The sequence below is a fragment of the Cnephaeus nilssonii genome (genome assembly GCF_951640355.1).
Source record: "Cnephaeus nilssonii genome assembly, chromosome: 7".
Classification (NCBI taxonomy): domain Eukaryota; kingdom Metazoa; phylum Chordata; class Mammalia; order Chiroptera; family Vespertilionidae; genus Cnephaeus; species Cnephaeus nilssonii.
Window position 1 is genome coordinate 99171226 of NC_137078.1, and position 20228 is coordinate 99191453.

Below are 20228 nucleotides of genomic sequence, written 5' to 3' on the forward strand. Positions count from 1 at the left end.
GCCTGGGCTGCCCCCCTTACAATCTGGAAGCCCTCAGGGACAGGAGGCAACCCGGCGATCAGGGAAGGCGTCGCCCCATCACACCTCTTCTGCTGCCATTGCCGGCAGCGCAAGCTTCAGCCAGCCTGGTTACCTGAGCCTTGGGCCGGCCCAGCTGCCATCCGAGGCTTGCCTGTGCCTCGGGCCAGCCCTGGGCGGCTGTGGGGCTGAGGGGACTGGGGGACTCTGGAGGCAGGTGCGCAGCAAGGCCGGGCCCACCTGGGGGCGTGCCTGCTGCCCTGGCGGGGCTGAGGGGACTGGGTGCTGCCATCTTGTGGCTGTCGGTGCTGTCATCTTTGAGGGCGTGGCATCCAATTAGGATATTCCCTCCTTATTGGCCATGGGGGCTGCCATCTTTGCAACGGTGTGAGGGTCAATTAGCATATTCCCGCTTTATTAGATAGGATAATCAAAGTGTAATATGCTAATTAGACTGGACAGCTGAACAACCTTCCGGATGAAGCTGGGGCTGTGAGGGCCAAGCCTCTTGCACGAATTTCGTGCATCTGGCCTCTAGTAGTATATAAGCATGATACTGTTTTCCAAAGTTGCTTACATATGTAAATTCTGTTCTTACATACCTTCCTAAGGGTGGTTCTGCTATTCATTTGTAATATGGTTAAATTCATTTGTTGGACTTTGCATTCTATTGGTTCCTCCCGTTTTATTTGGACTGTTTGTTTATTTTTTGGGAATGCAAAGGTTTGTGGACTATTGCTGTGGTTGGTACTAAAGGCCAGAGCTGTACAAAGTTATAGCCTCCAACCCTTGCTGTCATGATGAGTCCCCACTGCCTTCTCACCCACCTCCTGTGGGTAATTGATTCCTTTACTTCTTATTCTTCTTGCATTTTCTCTTCACAAATGAGCAAATACATGTCTATATACACTTAAAAAAAAAAAAAAAAGGAGAGAACTATGCAAATTGACCATCACTCCGCTACGCCCACCAGCCAATCAGGAGGGAATATGTAAATTAGAAAGACAAAAATGGCAGCCACCCAGCTGCTCTAGGTGGAGTGGCCAGGCAGGGCAGGACGCCTGCTATGAGAGGTAGGGCGGAGGGCGAAGGGGTCTACTGGAGCTGTACTCCTACTGCAGCGAAGATGAAGACTGCAGACTCTAACTGGAGTCTGCAGCAAAGACGAAGATGGCAGACTCCAGCCGTAGTCTGCAGCAAGGATGAAGATGACAGTCTGCAACGAAGATGGCAGACTCTGGCTGGAGTCTGCAACGAAGACGAAGATGGCAGACTCCCCCCTTAGTCTGCAGTGAAGACTGCAGACTCTGGCCAGAGTCTCCAGCGAAGACGAAGATGGCAGACTCTGGCCGGAGCGAAGGCCTGGGTCCCAGGTGCCGGAGGAAAACTGGTGCTGGAAACCAAAGGAAAGAAGGCCTATTGCACAAATCTCTTCATGCAACAGGCCTCTAGTTTTATTATAATCTCTTCTTTCTGATCTGAAGGGTAGCATGCTATAGACACTCTGTACTTTGCTTTTTTCACTTAGTGTCATGTTCTGGAAATTGCTCCATATCAGTGCACAGAGAACTTCCTCATTCTTTTTTTTGAGGGCTGCATAGTACTCCATTGTGTAGATGTACCATAGTTTATTCAGCTGTGCTTTCATATATGGGCATTTCCATACCCAGGGTGTTTCAATCATAAGTGATACTGTAGTGACTGTGCTTGTGCATATGCATTTCCTTATTGCTAGATGTGAATCTTCATGGTGGGTTCCTAAGAGAATGCTATGTTAAAAGGTTCATGTATGTGTGATTTCCCTCCAGAAAACATATACCAGTTTGCATTTTCTCCAACAATGTATGAGACTTCCTGCTTTCCTAACAGAATGTGTTGTCTTTTGTTTTTTAAGCGTGCCAGTCTGATAGATGAGAAAGCGTACATATCTCGGTGCTGTTTTACTTTTTTTTTGCTAACATTTTTTTATATGTATGAAGGATAATTTTGCCTCTTTTTTGGGAGTGAAGCATCTGTTTATGTCTTTATATTTGTTTTTTTCTTTTTGTCTCTCATGTTTTAAAAGTTTTTCATATATCTGTTGTATGCTGCAAATATTTTCTCCCACTCCTGTCACTTTTATGTGTTTTTTAAATTATGCAAAGGCTATTTTTATCTAGTCCCATTAATCAGTCTTTTATTTCCTCAGGATTTTGAGTCATAGTTAGAAAGCCTTTCCCTACACCAAATTTAAAGAGGAATTCTACCCAGTTGTCCCAGCACCATTTATTTAGGAAGTCTGTCTTTACCTCTGCAGCTTGAGATGCCACCTTTGTCATATATTCTTTTCCATAAGTATTCTGGACTTACCATTGTATTTTCTTCAGTCTCTTTATGTGCCAGCATCACAGTCTTTGAATTATAGAGGCTTTAAGCTATGTTTTATTGTCTGATAGAGCTAGAGTCTCCCTCTGCCCCTTTTCAGTGTTTGTTTTCCCATGTGAATTTTAGTATTAACTGTTTCAGTCCATAAAGCCGATCGCTGGCATTTGTATTAGGATTGCATTGAATGTACAGGTCAAGCTGTGGGGAAATGCCATGATGGGTTTTCCAGCTCAAGAGCAGGGGGATTTTTCCATTTGTTCATGTTTACTGTTACTTTCAGGAGTGTTTGAGAATTTTCCTCATAGACATTTCCCCATTCTTGTTACATTTATTCCTACACATTTAAACTCACAGACAAGAGAGTAGAAACCAAGATGGCGGCATAGGTAAACACCTAAACTGAAGCCTCGCACAACAATTTCAAAAATACAACTGAAAGACAAAACAGACGTCATCCAGACCACAGCAAAGCTGGCTGACTGGAAATCCTACAACTAGAAGGAAAGAGAAAACCACAAGGAAAATCAGAGGAGCTGTAAACGCCGGAGGTACGGAGACACAGGCGCGCACGTGCGGAGAGGACGGGACGGCTGAGTGCCTGGCTGGCGTTCTCTAGCGGGAAGGAGATAAAAGCTCCAGACTGTGCTGAACCCCAGTTCCTATTGCACTGAACCCAAGTTCCGGGAGAGACCCTGGGGACCCAGGCTCATACTGGAGGAGTCTGGGCTGTAAGGCGGAAACTCAGGGGAGCAGTGAAAGGCAGAGCTCCAGAGGCACGCACGTGCATGCGCGCAGAGGACGGACTGTTGACTGTGCTGCTGAATTGCCCTAGCGGGAAGGAGACAAAAGCTCCAGACTGTGCTGAACCCCAGTTCCGACTGCACTGAACCCCAGTTCCAGGCGAGAATCTGGGAATCCAGATTCATTGCGGGAGAGACGAGACTGTTTGGCAGCGGGTGAAACTCCAGGGCGCCTTTCTCTCAGAGGTGCTTGCAGCGAGTACCGAGGGACACTGAGACCCAGTAACCTCATAGGGCAGGGCTGACAGGAAGCCAAAGCTGTAGGCTCCACCCTGAAACTCCGCCTCATCCAAGCTGAGCACAGAGGCTTTTCCAGTTTTGCAAGTCTAGTCGAATAAGGGTGTCTCCTCCCGTAGACACAGCTGATCCTCACAGCCAATTGGCCTGGAGGTCAACCCCTCCCACTGATACCAACAACAATCAAGACTTAACTACAACAAGGCTGTACACACAGTCCACAAAGGGGTGCATCAAGAGTGTCCACCTCAGGTAACTGGGGAGGACGAGCCACTGGCCCATATAGGACAACTAGCACACAAAGCTACCCTACCAACTCAGGGATGCAGCGAAAATGCGGAGACAAAGAAACAGATCACAAACCAAATAAATGGAGGAAAACAAATGACTGGAGATAGAGTTCAAAACCACAGTTATAAGGTTTTTCAAGCATTTCCTAGAAAAGGCCGATAAATTTAGCGAGACCCTCGAGGATATGGAAAAGGACCAACTAGAAATTAAACATACACTGACTGAAATAAAAAATATTATACAGACACCCAACAGCAAACTAGAGGAACGCAAGAATCAAGTCAAAGATTTGAAATACAAAGAAGCAAAAATCACTCAACTGGAAAAGCTAAAAGAAAAAAGAATCCAGAAGTTTGAAGATAGTGTAAGAAGCCTCTGGGACAACTTCAAGCATACCAACATCAGAATTATGGGGGTGCCAGAAGAAGAGAGAGAGCAAGATACTGAAAACCTATTTGAAGAAATAATGACTGAAAACTTCCTCCACCTGGTGAAAGAAATAGACTTACAAGTCCAGGAAGCGCACAGAATTCCAAACAAAAGGAATCCAAAGAGGACCACACCAAGACACATCATAATTAAAATGCCAAGAGCAAAAGACAAAGAGAATATTAAAAGCAGCAAGAGAAAAACAGTTAATTACCTACAAGGGAGCACCCATACGATTGTCAGCTGATTTCTCAACAGAAACTATGCAGGCCAGACGGGAGTGGCAAGAAATAGTCAAAGTGATGAATAGCAAGAACCTACAACCAAGAGTACTCTACCCAGCCAAGCTGACATTCAGAATTGAAGGTCGGCTAAAGAGCTTCAGAGACAAGAAAAAGCTAAAGGAGTTCATCACTGCCAACCCAGTATTATATGAAATGCTGAAAGGTATTCTCTAAGAAGAGAAAGAAGAAAAAGGTAAAGATAAAAATTATGAACAACAAATACATATCCATCAACAAGTGAGTCTAAAAATCAAGTGAATTAATCCTTTGCACCCACTTGCTTTTTTCTCGATTCCTTTATTCTAATGCTAACCGTGTCGAGTCACACTCGACATCCGAGTGCATAAGGTTAAAAATCTGATGTACAGAATAAACTAGTGAATATAATAGAATCAAGGGCATAGAAAGGGAGTGGACTGACAACTCTCAGGGGTAAAGGGGTGTGGGGGGTGCGGGAAGAGACTGGACAAAAATCGTACACCTATGGATGAGGACAGTGCGGGGAGGTAAGGGAAGAGGGTGGGATGGGAACCAGGTGGAGGGGAGCTATGGGGGAAAAAAGAGGAACAATTGTAATAATCTGAACAATAAAGACTTATTAAATTAAAAAAAAATTAAAAAACAAAACAAAACTCACAGACAAATATTGAAATGTAGACCCTAACAATAGAGACTACACGTTCATCTATGTACCTTGGCATATTCTTAAAAAACAAGCATATATTACAGCACAAAAAAACTCTCCGGTTAAAATGGAATAATAATAAAGTTTACAAATAAAAACATAGAGCAGAAAGGTCCTTTCATCTGGAAATTTAAAAGGTCCTATTAAACAACAACTGGTATAAGGGGAACCACACATTTAAAATGGTAATACAAATACTATAAACTGGAATGTATGGCATGCATTTAAAGCAATGATTAGAGAAAAACTAGTTACACGAAACACATGGATTTGAATAAAAAATAAAATTAAATGAATTTAACTTCCAGCTTAAAATGATAAAAAGAACAACAAAGGAAAAGGATGCACTGCTGTTTGCTAAGTGCACGTAGAAGAAATACTGAAGACAGTTATATTTAGCAAGTGGGGAAGCACAGGGACGGGAGGGAAGCAGTGTTGTATGTCGTTATACTTAGAGCAGCCGCTGAGGAAACTACACAGTGATCTGCTGTAACACTAAACACATCAGGATGGAATCTTGAAAAATGTTCAGATAACCCGTAGGAAGGCAAGAGAAGCAGAACTAGAAACAGAAGAGGCTTAAAGAACGCCTATGCCTGTCATTAATCAAATGGCTTATACTAGACAACATACTCATGTTTCAAAATCCGTTCTCCCCTTTATTTTCAGGTAAACGTGAAATACCGTAAGCAAACATGCTACTCTAAGCGTCTGTCATCCTCACCAGTTCCCCTGAGGTTTGCCTATGCCTGGGGATATATGAAGTCTTTCCCAGGTTTGGGTAGTGTCAAGGGAATGCATTTCTGGGCCACAGTTTTCATGTGTATTCCCTCCTTGCATAAGGCGGTTCTTTTCTCTCTCCTTCATCCCCTTCAGGTGGCCACCTCCCACTGGCCAGAGGGCTCTTCAGATGCCGCCCTTCCCAGGCTGTGACGGGCACCACGCCGAAGGGCTCCCCAGGCAGGTCTTTTTCAGGAAGCCCGTGTCACTTACTGATGAGTGAAAGCCCTTAGGACATGGGCCTTTCCTGCCTTTAGCCACGTTTCTGTTAACAGTGAAGTATCACTTTAGAAATAGGGTAACAGGACTTCAGGGGACTCCAAAACCAGCTGTTCCAACAAGGGGAGTGATGGCCATTTTCTCTGACCAGTCTCTCCTCCTGCCTTCCACAAACACGGTCAAACGATGTACTGCTTTTGATAGAGAGCACAATGAGAAGGGGTCTCGGGGGGAAAAAAGGAAAGCTTAAAACGTACACATATGCACGCATTTTTAAATGTAAGCACTGCTCTTCAGCAAGAGGTGCTGTGGGAAATGCAGGGTGGGCAAGGGAAGGGTCACAATTGGGAGTCTGTGAAGCACAGAGTTCATTCTTGAGTTATTTAGTAATTATGTTGTTGTTTTCCATACCAACAACTGTAAACCTACTTTGCCCCACTCTGTATTTCAAAATGGGTGCCACCCAGTCAGAGCCATCCATAGTGGCCTCACCTGCTCCTGTCAACCCTGTCTTCAGCTCTGCTCTGTACTCAGGGCTCAATGCCGGAGGGCTCATTAGCCAGCAAATGTAGCAACTTGAAACAGCCACCGCTGCATGCTAATGACTGTCACTGTTTTATTTTTCCCTAATACTTTAAAAATACACAGTAAAATGCAGATTTTTAAGTTAACATTTTCATAAATATCGATAAATTTATTCGACCCTAAGCAAGGCATGGAATAGTCCCACCATGTGAGAAAGTTTCCTTACCTACTTTCCACTCAAAACTTCCCACCCAGAAGCCGACAACTATACTGTTTCTCTTACCACAAATTATTTTTGCCTGTTCCACAACTCCGTATAAGTGGAATCATGCAGTATGTACTTTTGTGTGTCTGGGTTCTTTTTTTAAATATATTTTTATTTATTTCAGAGAGGAAGGGAGAGATAGAAACATGAATGAGAGAGAATCATTGATTGGCTGCCTCCTGTACACCCCCCACTGGGGATTGAGCCTGCAACCCCTGCATGTGCTCTTGACTGGAATCGAACTCATGACCCTTCAGTCCTTAGGCCAATGCTCTCTCTATCCACTGAGCCAAACCGGCTAGGGCATGCCTGGCTTCTTTTGCTTAGTATTTAATTTTTGAGAATTTCCCATGTTGTGCTATGTATCAGTAGCTCTTTTGTATTGTGTAGTATTTCATTGTACAAATACATAAGGATTTGTTTACCAATTTCTTTACTGGTGGGCATTGGGGCTATTCCTAGGCGAGTATAAATAGTGCTGCTATGAAAAAGAAACAAAAAAGCACAAAGACAGGAGTAATAAAAATAAAAGCAAAAGTTAATGAGAAAAATACTAGATCCGAGTAATCAAATTCTTTAAAAAACTCTAATATCTCATTAAAAATACATTATGACCAACTGGAATTTATTTCAGGATGCAGAATAGATTACTATTGAGACTGTTAATAGCATTTATCATGTTAATAAAGCTAAGGAAAAAAATGGATCTCTAAAGGCTAAGATTATGATCATTTCTAAAGCTAGTATCATATTTAATGGGAACACCCAGGAAACATTTCCACCGGGATCAGGAACCTGGCAAGGATGCCTCCTATTCCCACTACTTTCCATGTTGTATTAGAGGCATAGTGCAAGTAGAGGCTTAACAAACGGTAAAGAAGAAGTAAAATACGTTGATTTACAAATCAGATAGCATATCTGGAAAATCTCAGAGAATCAGTGATTAAATGATATCAAATACTAAAGAATTCAGTTGATTAACAGGCTATACATGTAATTAAATGGGAAGCAAATAGAGGACATATAATTAATAGTAGATTAAAGTCCTGTTTATTCCAGCTTCATAGTCATTTATCAGATGATATCCTTCTATTTCTACTGCTTTTGTCCTTCCCTAAACCAGTGGGCTGCCCTCCCTAGGGGACAGTTGGCATTCTCGTGAGATGGTTTTGATTGTCACAGTGATGTCGGTGGGGTGCTGTTGGGTAGAGGCCAGGAATGCTGCTAACTACAGGAGCGCTTCTGACAACAAATGTCAGCAGCGCTGAGACTGAGAAACCCTGACTTAAACATGTTTGATTTCTAATGCCTGTGTTTAGAATTGTGGGGTGGTAGGGTTTTTATATTTCTAGTTAGTACATTAATTACTCAAGTTTAAGGGTTACCTTAAATTTGAGAAATAACAAAGAATAATAAAAGAAGAATTACTTTCCTTTAGTAATGGACAATGATGGTGAAATAACTTACTTTACATAGCACTGAACAGTAGACGTCTTCATGGACTTCTTCTTTTTTTTTAAAATATATTTTATTGATTTTTTACAGAGAGGAAGAGAGAGGGATAGAGAGTTAGAAACATCGATGAGAGAGAAACATCGATCAGCTGCCTCCTGCACACCCCCTACTGGGGATGTGCCCGCAACCAAGGTACATGCCCTTGACCGGAATCGAACCTGGGACCCTTGAGTCTGCAGGCCGACGCTCTATCCACTGAGCCAAACCGGTTTCGGCTTCATGGACTTCTTATTTGATCTTAATGCTTTAATAATTGGTGCAGTAGGCATTTTCATCCCTGTTTAACTGGTGAAGAAACTTACCTGTTTCTTCTTGGCTTCAGGGACTAAATCACTTCAGATAGGCGGGCAGTAAGTTGCTGAGTGAGTGCATTCTTCATCTGTAAAAGTGATCTTACCCACTTTCCTTAATTCCAGCTAAATACTGGAGGTATGGTCCTGGGCCTGAAGAGTTGATACCTTTAATTATATCTTTAATTGTATCTTGTTGTAGCTGCAAATTCGTGCTTCTAATAGAACTTTCTGCAATGATAGGAATATATAAATATGTGCTGTTCAATGTGGTGGCCATTAGTCACATGTAGCTATTTAAATACACACACACACACACACACACACACATACATATATATATATATATATATCACATATACATACACTAGAACTAGAGGCCCGGTGCACGAATCGTGCGGGGGAGTGGGGAGAGGAGTGGGAGGGCGGGGCGCGGGAAGGGTTGGCTACCAGCCCCAAGGAGGGAGCCGGCCCTCGCCCCCCCGGGAAAGGGGCCGCATCCGCTGCCACCCACCCCCGGTTCCCCGTCCCAGCCTGGGACCAAAGGCCCCGGCAGGGGAGGGAGAGAAGGTGACCGTCACTGGGCCGGGCATGGGAGGAACAGATGCCGGACGCCAGTGCCACCGTCAGCACCCTGCCACTGCGCCGTTCTCCTTTCCTCGCCGCAACACTGCGCGCTGCCACTGCAGCAGGTGGGCAACCCCGGGGAAAGGGGAGTTTGGGAACAAGACAAACCTTCGTGTCGAGGGCTGACTTTCAATAGATCGCAGCGAAGGAGCTGCTGTGCTACATACGGAACCCCAACCCAGAAGCAGGTCTCTACGAATGGTTTAGCACCAGGGGCCGATGGGGGCGGCCAGCTGGGGGGAGGGGCCAGGAGAGGTTGGCTGTGGGAGTGCACTGACCACCAGGGGGCAGCTCCTTTGTTGAGCGTCTGCCCCCTGGTGGTCAGTGTGTGTCATAGCGACTGGTCTTTCCGGTCGTTCTGGTCATTCGGTCGTAATGGTTGCTTAGGCTTTTATATATGTAGAAGATATTAATTAAGATTAAATAAAATTTAAAAGTAATTTCAATTATACCATCCACATTTCAAGTGCTCAATAGCCCTGCATTTTCTTCTAATCAGTAGTTCACAAAGGAACTTTAGTAAATCAATAGATTGTTTTATTTCATTTTAAAAATGGAAATTGTCAGAGCCCATCTTAGCTTCTGCCCATTACGGAGGCTTTGGTCACCGTTGTTTAAGTCCTGTGGGAAAGGGGACATTACTTTTTCATTGGAGGAGGTGAATGAATGTCCATTCCTACGTGGCTATCCCTCAGCCAGTTTCTTTCACTGACACCTTGGCCCAGTGATGGGCAACCTTTTGAGCTTGGTGTGTCAAACTTCGCCAAAAAACTGAGCATAACTCGGGTAGTGTGTCCCTTTGAGGAAAAAACATTATTTCGCAAATGTTTCATCCTCAGGAGCAGCAAATGTTTCATCCTTGTCATGCGGCTGCCTCAGCGGCTGCGTTTTATCAGAAATGGCTACATGTGTCAGTGCTGACACGCATGTCATAGGTTCGCCATCACTGCCTTGGCCATTAGCTGGTATGTGTGTTGTAAACAAATAACTCCCGGATTCCCCTGGGAGTGGAATGCTGTTGGAGCAGTGGGAGGGAGGTCACGTCATGTCACTGGGAGCATCCTGGCGCACTCTTGATGTGCTTTTGGTCTTCCCATTTCGCCTACTTTAACCATAACCTTCAGCTTCCACTTGGTATTAAAGGTACCTTCTGTAACCACTGAGGGAGCTGCAGTTCTTAAAACCTCCCTGCTGTCTAGGATAAACCTTACTACTTTATAGCTTCTAGGGAATTATTTCAACATGTATGTGTGTGCGTGTATGTGCACATGTGTGTGTGTAGTGGGAAGGTGGGCCCTACTGCATGGTATAATGCTTCTGACATTTACATTTGGTGCATGAAACACGGCTTAAGGAGTTCCGCAGTACTGGAGAGTTTCCAGCTCTATCGTGGTTTACGTTTTGTTGGTCGATGAACCTGGAAATCTTACTCCTCCTCATCGCAATATTTTTATGGGGATGTGTTTTTCAACTTAAGTCCTTTAATGTTAAAATTTTGGGGAGGTTTTGTTTGTATATTACAACGCATCCATATATGTTAAAAGTTAAAATTGCTCTGTTTTAATTTTCAAGTCAGTTTATTTCTTGTATGTTAAATGAGAAAAATCTATTTAACAATGACACATTCTGCCCATCGTAAGGTAGCAGGAGGAAGGGCCATTTTGCTTTGATGATGTAGAAGGGCTTTAGAGGGCCATTTTCGTCATTTAACTGTGGTTTTACGTTCCCCTGTCATTTCTAGTTTAATAAACTTTCATCACAGTTCTGCCCACAATTTATCTTCGTAGTTTAATTTTACTGTATGACTAAAATGCTGAGATAAAAGCAATTAAGTTGTAAAGTTGTAAGTTGAAGCAGTCATGAAACAAAAAAATATATTATACTGGGCATTTTCTTCTTTTGGGAACTCCCAATTGTTTGACTAGACAATTACAGAGTTTGTAGCTACATTCTACATGTTCTTAGAGTAATATGGATTTAGTTAATACCTCCCCCCACTCCTACCCCTCCAATAGTATTTTGGTTTACAAAGCAATTGAGGGTATTACTAATGTATTTTTGTTTGTTTATTTTCAGAGGGAAGTGTAACATCTCCCATTTTTCTGACATATTTGCTGCTAGAGAGTTTAAAGCCCGGGTGGATTCATTTTTCTACATATTAGGCTATAACCCTGAGACAAGGTAAGTGAGTCACTTGGGCCCACTCATTGAGAACTTCTGCTTTTCTGACGGTGTGTGTGTATGTGTGTGTGTGTGTACATATGGGTAAATACTAATAAGGTTAAAAAAACAACAACAACCCTCCAAATCCTGTAGTAAATCTCTTTGAAGGAGTTGTAATGAATGTCTTTGGTGTCTAAAGCAGCTTTAGTGTCTTTTTATCAAAAAAAAAGGAAACGTGAGAAAATTTGTGTTTAGAGAGGGAAAAAGACACATGTTTAGTTTATCTGTTTTGAATTTATTATGAATTGGCAGATAATTACCCTAATGTATATTCTGTCACACCTTTCATGATACCATATTGAAAACACTAGAACCTCATGAAAAGTTCTACAAATATAAGGATTTAGAAAGAAATAAAAGATACTTGGCTCAAGGAGGTTAGTGGAAGAACTTCATTAAGTGTAATAGCAAGATAGGTAATTGTTTTAGGGAAAACTTTTTCCTGGAGGATGCTGAGAAATTATATGTTAAGACAGTCAACCTAAGGTCAATAAAATGCACCATATTTTTTGTTGTGGTTGTAAGAGGATGTATGAAGCTCTATTTAGGTATATACAGAACAACTATAGTGGTAATAGCGTAAGGGTCACCTTTTTTGTTTACCTTCTTTCTTTAGAAAACAGTGAATTCTAGCTTTTATTTTCTCTTTAGAAGTTTGCCCTGTTCCAGTGACAAAGAAGCTGACCAATGTTAATATTGCAAAAGCATCTTATATTTTGAAATGTTTATTTTACATTTGCATTTATTGACTGCCTGGTCATTCATGTCTTCCTGTTGCCCAGAGGAAATGTGGAACAGTTGAACTTGGATTTCTGTCTAGACACAAAGGAGTCTGTTATTTTAGTGATGTCATGTTTATGTAACTATTTGGTAAATAGTTGTCATATCGCACAAGCATATGTACTAGTGAATTGACTAAGTTGCTTTTGTGTTTTAAATGTTTAACTTTTAGGTTTATCACACCAACCAGATTATGTGTATGTAACTCATTTTGGTTATGCATCTCTTTTTGCTGAAGGCATATTAAAAAGTGGCATATAACTTACTGTGTCAGCGAGGGACTCACAAGTTCCTGCTTCATTTTCATGGTGTGTCGCTGGCAGTCTTTCAGCGTGATCCTTCCCATTTGTTTTAAAGTGTGGGTGAGGGGGGCAAAACGGGGACATCCTTTGTTTCTCACCTGAAAAAGCAACCCAGAGACGTGCCTCTGCGGTGCGTGCCCGGGCCCTGCTGCGTAGTCGCTTCTGTCAGTGCTTTGACTTCTAGCCACGCGTGTCCCTCCCGGTGCTGGTGTTCCCCGTGTCCAGCTTGTGCTCGGGCTATGGTGAGCCCATAGGAGTGCTGGATGAAGGATCAGGGGTTGGAATGTCCACTTACAAGTAAAGCTGTGGCAGATCTCAGACTCCTTCAGAGTGAGGGTGAGAATTGGTAGCAGCGGAGCCAGTATGGCCCACTGCCCTGGCTCATTAGTTTCACCTGTGAACTCGGAGTTGGGTGTACAGTTCTTGCGGCTGCTCAGGTGATCAAAAGAGTGTATGTGACTTAACAGACTATAGAAAAGCTGTTTGTGTTTTCTCCACCTGGCCATGCACAGCCCAATCTTCAGAATGCTCAGGGTGCATACCGTTGCAGAACTTACCTCTGATACCTCGATTTCTGTCTTTGTTCCAAGTTTGTGAGGCATGGGGCTGTATGATGAGCGGGTTTCTCGGCAGTCCCCATTTGCATGGGTGGGCCTAGCGTGTAATGGTGGCTGCATGGTGCTGTGTGCTGACTCAGTGCCCTGGGTCATTGAAGAGGAAATGTCAAACTGGCACTAATCCTGGGAAGTAACGCATGTATCGGGAAGACCACTGGAAGGTAAAGACTGGCAAGTCTGTGACTGCAAACTCCGATGACTGTTCCCTCCACTTCAATAATGCAGGAACTGGGCTCCGAGTGAGCAGTTGGAACCAGAGTTTAAGATGGAATTATTGTATCTCATAGCAAATTTTCTGATAGTCGTTAAAAGTTGATTTATGTAATTTTCTGTAATTTATTTAGTATGTTAGAAAGCACTGAAAGTTTGGAATATTTTTTTCTCACATTTATCACATAGGTCCATTATAAACCCCAATGTTTGGCGAGCTTCTTATTTTTCCCTAACGTGGTTATTATATTTCAGAATGTTGTGTCTTGCCAGGGACTTGGTTGTCCAGGACTTTTGGTTCTGATGGCATTAGTTTGTTGAACACATGTATGATAGGGACCAGACTCGCCCTTGCCTTTAAAATGTGCGAGATGCATAGTCTCTTATCTTTAATGCTGAAATCTGAACACTGAAAAAAATCAAGATTTTTATGCTAAGTTGGGTGCTGACACTCATTTGATGGTCACACTTGACTTGAACTGATATGAAACTATTTAATTCTCAATTTGTTCACTTTGTGTGGGTTTGCACAACTTGTATAGCAAAGTACTAATGTGATAGAATAGTGGTCATTTCTTGGATACTGTTGGAGTATCACATAGTATGTGGTATATTTATCTAGTACCTTTCTAAATCCAAAAAGTTCTGAATTCTGAAAATCCTCTGGCCCTAATGATCTTAGCTAAGGGATGATGATACTGTATTTTTGCTAACATTGATGTTTAAGTAACAAAACTTATTTTGGGGGGAAAAATTGGAGGCAGATGTTTTTAGCTTTAGGTAGGATACAAGCTAAAAGGGCTGACAAATGAGAGAGACTTGAATCTAATGCTGGCCTAAACTTGGAACCCTTAAGTGGGCCTTTTGTTTTTGGAGTTTGGTTTGACATTTCTGCACTCAGGGAGTGTTCACTTTTGCTGTGTGTACAAGATTCATCCCAAATTTACTTACGTAGTCAGCATATTCTGACTCAGGCCACTGAGTTAGGAGGGGAAGGTGGTAATGGTAAATGGAGTCCCAGAAAGAACAATAGTGGCCATTTGAGAGGAGATGCCTTTATCTTTAAATTATGAAGCATGAGCTTTCCCAAGGACCAGTCCATTTCTTTCCCCTTGCTAATAAGAGTTCTTTAGGTCCCCAACGTGCATTTAGGGGTAGCGAAGGAAACATATAATTTTAAATGGAGCATTTCATTTTGTATTGATGGTCACTGGCATATTGTCTCTTTTCCTTCCTTTCTCCCCTCTTCCCCAACATTGCTGTCTTTCTTATAAAATTATCAGTGGTTTTGGTCTGTAGCATGAAACATCTGATTATATTCTTGGTACTTTGGTTTTCAATATGAGTCTTCTCTTAGTAATCCGGTGGAAAACAAGTTGAGGGCTCAGATCTGATCTTCTATCTTACCCAGGAGAGAATGTTCTCGATCACCTGCAATCAGCTGTACCCTCTTCACTTCTCTTCTTCCAGGAAGGGGCTGCTGCTGCTTCTGAGGCTTAGGGATTATTATTGTATTTAGTAGTAATCTTAAACTGAGGCATCTGCGAGGTCTTAAAAGTTAATCTTTCCCTGACTGACAAAGGCGGTAATGTTACTAATATTAGCTAGTTAGTGAGCATTATGTGCCCGACTCTGCTCTGAGTGTTGTACTTAATTCATTTTATTCCACTTTGTTTTGAAACAGTCTCAGTCTTACCGGAGAGTTGCAAGTATAAAAGACCTTTTCTTCTTCTTTAATTTTTTTAAATATATTTTTATTGATTTCAGAGAGGAAGGGAGAGAGAGATAGAAACATCAGTGATGAGAGAGAATCATTGATTGGCTGCCTCCTGAAAACCCCACACTGTGGATCGAGCCCACAATCCAGGCATGTGCCCTTGACCGGAATTGAACCCTTCAGTCCAGAGGCCGATGCTCTATCCACTGAGCAACCCAGCTAGAGCCTGGCTTTATTTTTGATAAACATAAATTTTCTGCTCATAAAAAGTTAAGGAAGAATCCTATTTAGAAGTGTGAATGCTGCACCTATTATTTGCTAGGGGAGGAGAGAGGGGGAGGTCAGAGATAATGTAGACGGACCTGTGGTCAGCAGTCTTCTGAGAAGACCTTGTGGTAGGCCACAGAAGGAAGCAGTAGGACAGGCCATATGCAGGTAGTGTGTGCATATCCCTGCAGGTAGTCCGGTGACAGGTAAGGAAATGTCTGGCAGGCAGTCAGTCAGAAGCAGTAAGCAGGTATCGACTGTTCAAGACAACCAGTGGAGGAAAAAAGACCCAGGTCGTTAGAGGCCCTTCAGTACTGAGGATAGTTCCAAGGTGTCCTTGGTGTAGGACAAGGCTTGGTCAGGGGGAACAGAGTCCACTTTTAGATCTGGAAGCATGGTTAAATGGGGCACAGTGCCTTACTTAAGTACCAAACCACTGGGTTTCAGGGCTCCTTGATTTTTCTCTGAGGAGGAGGACTGAACCCATATTCTGAAGTTGGACTGAACTTGGAGCTGGATGTGGGTTGATACAGTTGGGGATTAGAGCACTACGGAAGCAGGTAGCCAGGCAGGTCAGGCCCCTCAGTGCCTCTAGTCTGCCCACTCTCCAGACTCCATGGAGAACTCATGGCTGAAGGCGAGTACAAGTATTTTTTGTTTGTTAGATATATTTTTAAATTTTCATTTTGGAATTTGATGTACCTAACTTAAAGAAGGGTTATGATGTTAGTACTCAGAACTCCCATATATAGTTTCCCAACTCACCAATTGTTAACATATTTCCCATCTTTGCTCCATTACTATCTCTCTAGTATTTTTCTTTCCTGAAACATTTGGAAATGAATATTGGACATCAAGCTTCTTTTCCCCTAAATACTTCAATGTAGATTTTCCAAGACCAAGGACATTCTCTTATACAACCACCGTATGGCTATCAATATCAGGAAAGGGTACATTGACACAGTAGTGTATAGTCTAATATAGTCCATATTGAAATTTTGCCAGTTTTTCGAGTATTGACCTTTATTATAATTTTTCTCTGTGATCATCTGTTGGCATTTAGTTGTCGTGTCTCTTTATATCCTTAACCATTCTTTGTTTTCATAACATGTTTCTTAGCCTTTTTGGTTTTTTATGGCATTGACATTGTGGAAGAGTATAAGCCAGTTTTGTTGAGTATTCTTCAATTGGGGTTTGTCCATGTTTCCTCCTGATTAGATATAGGTTATGTAATTTTTGCAAAGAAATACTATATAAGTGGTATTGTGCCCTTCTCAGCGCATCAGATGAAGTTGAGGTATAAAATAAGAAAGTTGGGTGGTTCCAATAAAGGTGATTTTGATACTTTTCTTGCCCCTAAAGATCTTGAAATCTCTTAAGGAGAGGGGAGGCACCCAGAAGAAGCTGTGATGAGTTAAGGTGCAGCAAGACAGGAACAGAATTCTCCCAGCTTTCCAAGCTGGCCCTGTGAGGAGGTGTCTCTAGAGGGCTGGTTGGAATTGTGGTCGAGTGTGTGGATTCTCCTCGTGAAAGAGGGTGAAAGAGGAGAAGATGAGCCCTATAGTGTGCTGCCACCGAGGGGTGATGGACAGGGTGTCTATCCAGCTGGTGTGTAAGGGATAGCTGTGAGTGACAGTGTCAGGAAAGACAGGCAATGAGGAGGATGCTGAAGTAGGCGGGGGTCACTACTGGGATCCAGTGTTGCAGAGGAAAGGCCCTAGGATGTTGGTAACTTGCCCTTAGAGTCACTCAGGGCCTTTGTGGGACCAAAACTATAGTCCATGTGTCTTGACTTGTTGTTATAGTGAGGGTGTTGTGCTGTGTTCAAGGAACAGTTCCCATGGTTTTTCAGAATAGTGATGAATTTATTAAATTATTATCTTCAGTTGAATTTTTCCAGGAAGCATTTTCCATATAAAGGGATATGGTAAGTTTTTTTTAAAAATACACATTTGAAGGAAATACTTTGGTGGTTATATTAATCTACTTGACTGCTAGGTTCTAATTTAATTGCTCTTCTTTTTAGAAAATCTTTTTCTCTAGACTATTTCTAGTTATTTCTGGGGCATGGTATCTTATTCTAGAGGCCTGGTACACGAAAATCATGCACTTGGGGAAGGGTCCCTCAGCCCAGCCTGCCCCCTCTCACAGTCCGGGAGCCCTCAGGGGATGTGCTACTTAGGGCTTAGGCCCACTCCCCGCAGTCTAGCCTCCCTCTGTGGGAGGCAACCGGGCTGATCAGGGGAAGGCGCCACCCCCATCACCCCTCTGCTGCTGCCACTGCTGGCCGCTGCACCTGCCAAGGTGTTTTCATCAACACGGACTCCAGTCACTTCACCACGAAAAAAAGTCTGTGTCCGCTCCGGGCCTGCTCAAGCCGTGCCATGGTGGCCTGGGCAGGCCCCCCTGTCTGTGTCCACTCTGGACCTGCTCAAGCCGCTCTGCAGTGGCTCAGGCATGCCCCCCTGAGTGTGTCCGCTCCAGGCCTGCTCAAGCCATGCCACGGTGGCTCGGACAGGCCCCCCCCCCCCCCATCTGTGTCTGCTCCAGGCCTGCTCAAGCCGTGCTGCGGCGGCTCGAGAAGGCCCCCCTGTCTGTGTCCACGCCCACCAGCTCCTGCCTGCACATGCCTCCGTCGGGAGCAGCCTCCGCCTTCAAGGCAGCGTGACGTTAGCGCTTGGCAGGCCTGTGCGAGCCTCTGCTGGGGGCAGAAGTCCCCGCCCCCGTCCCCACCCACCAGCTCCTGTGTGCACGCAGCCTGTTGACCAGTTGTGACTGGGACACTGTTAGGACCAATTAGCATATTACCTTTTTATATACACTGAGTGGCCAGACTATTATGATCTCTGAATGCATAATCTGGCCACTCAGTGTGTGTGTGTGTGTGTGTGTGTGTGTGTGTGTGTGTGTGTGTGTATTCAGGCCCGGTGCATGAATTCATGCACTAGGACGGGGAGGGAGGCGGGGGGCGGGGTTTCCTCAGCTCGGCCTACGCCCTCTCACAGTCTGGGACCCCTCGGGGGATGTCCACCTGCTGGCAGTGGGACATCCCTCTCACAGTCTGGGACCCTTCACTCCTTACTGCTCGACTTGCTGCTCCTTAGCACTGCCGCGAAGGCAGGAGAGGCTGTCCAGCCTGGTGGTCAGTGCGCATCATAGCGACTGGTAGTTCTGGTCGTTCTGCCGTAACGGTCGCTTGGGCTTTTATTATATAGACTAGAGGCCCAATGCACGAAATTTGTGCAAGGGGCTTAGCCTTGCAGCCCAGCTTTGTCCGGAAGGTTGTCCAGAAGGTCGTTTGGCTGTCCGGTCTAATTAGCATATTATGCTTTTATTATTATAGATTATTATAGATAGGGGAAATGGTGTTCTAATCTATAGATACTTGCTTCATGTGCTGGGTCAAAAGTAAAACTTTTCAAGTGTACCTGGCATTTCTTGTGTTGTATAAATTACATTTTCGGCATAATGAGAGTTTTTATTTAATCTCAGTGTCAGAACGTGGTGATTTAGTAGCACGAAAGCGAGCACTAGGAAGTGGAATGGGTTCTGCCTGAACTTTAGGAATCTCAAGGACACAGAGTACTCTTAAGCAGTGTTTAATTTCTTCACACTCCGTTATATTCGTAGGAAACAGAATTGGCACTGCTTTTTCCTACCCTGCCTCATCCTTTATACATTTTAGGGCGTTCATGGTCTCTCTTTTTCTTAAATTATAATTACGTCATAATATAAAGAATCATCTCTTAGTTTTCATAAACTCAGCCTACATACACATCCAGACCTAGTGTTCTTATATGGCTGACAGTCCAGTTTGCCTTATTTTGGAGGAGGAGATTGGGAGGGAGGGCATGAATGTGTTTTTAAGGATTTTAGCAAAATGCCTTGGCTGTACTGTGGGCAATATGAATACTCACAGTGCTCAATACGACTAGGATCGTGTGGCCTTTCGTACGTGGCTTTAGCCATCGTTTCCGATTAACGCTGAGTGAATTCAGCTTCCTGGGCAGTGTTCTGAAGAAGTGCCTGAGTTCTGAGGCAGGAGACTGCCACATCTTTAGATGTCGGGTGCTGGTGGCAGGGTGTTCTTCGACCTCTTGATTTGGACCTCCCTGTCCTTACCATTAGAAATACATTCTTTCAGTTAGACATTCCTGACTGGGTATCACTGTAGGGAATGTTTGTATTTATTATTTGGGGAGATTTTAGACTTCTTATCTAAAGGGGATGAAGCTCTTTGCATAGAATAAAGTTGTTTAGATACTCTGCTCCCTGTACCATCTCCCCATCTGCATTGTGTTTGTGGCTGTGCAGTACCCAGCACCCCACAGCTTTGCCAGGATTATTCCTGTGCCCCTTTCCTAAATGTTTGAAGTTTTCAGAAAGAAATTTGTGGGGTTGCTCCCCTTAAGTAGCTACTGCTATGGTGGTTTATTTTTTAATGTTTTAAAATGTGCTGCAGTGTTTCTGTTAACTAATCTTGTGTAGTTATTCATAGTGTATATTTTTATTCTATTCTTCTTGAAGATCTTGCTACTTAAAACCACAATTTGGTATTATTTTTTAAAGATAAAACTTGCTGCTGTCTTGACAGAGCAAGGCGTTTTTCGAAAGCCTCTCAGTGGCACTGCTCGCTGAGCCCCCGTGTTGGCTGTCTCGGATCCCCTTTTGAAGGCCCCACTTCCCTGCACACTAGCTTGGTATGCGGGAGAAGCTGCAGAGTCTGTTGGCTGGGCTTTATTTACGGAAACAGCAGGGTTGAGATTGATTGCGTTGAGAGACA

At 43.5% G+C, this 20228-nt stretch overlaps 1 protein-coding gene across 4 annotated transcripts in view; it reads left to right on the forward strand.

Annotated features, from left to right (window-relative positions):
* Positions 1-20228, forward strand: part of RERE (arginine-glutamic acid dipeptide repeats) — a 387530-nt gene that overhangs the window by 237126 nt on the left and 130176 nt on the right. For all 4 annotated transcript variants that reach the window (XM_079776772.1, XM_079776775.1, XM_079776773.1 and 1 more), the window contains one exon: positions 11406-11510. In XM_079776772.1, the coding sequence (XP_079632898.1) occupies positions 11406-11510 (105 nt within the window). The remainder of the gene's footprint in view (positions 1-11405; positions 11511-20228) is intronic.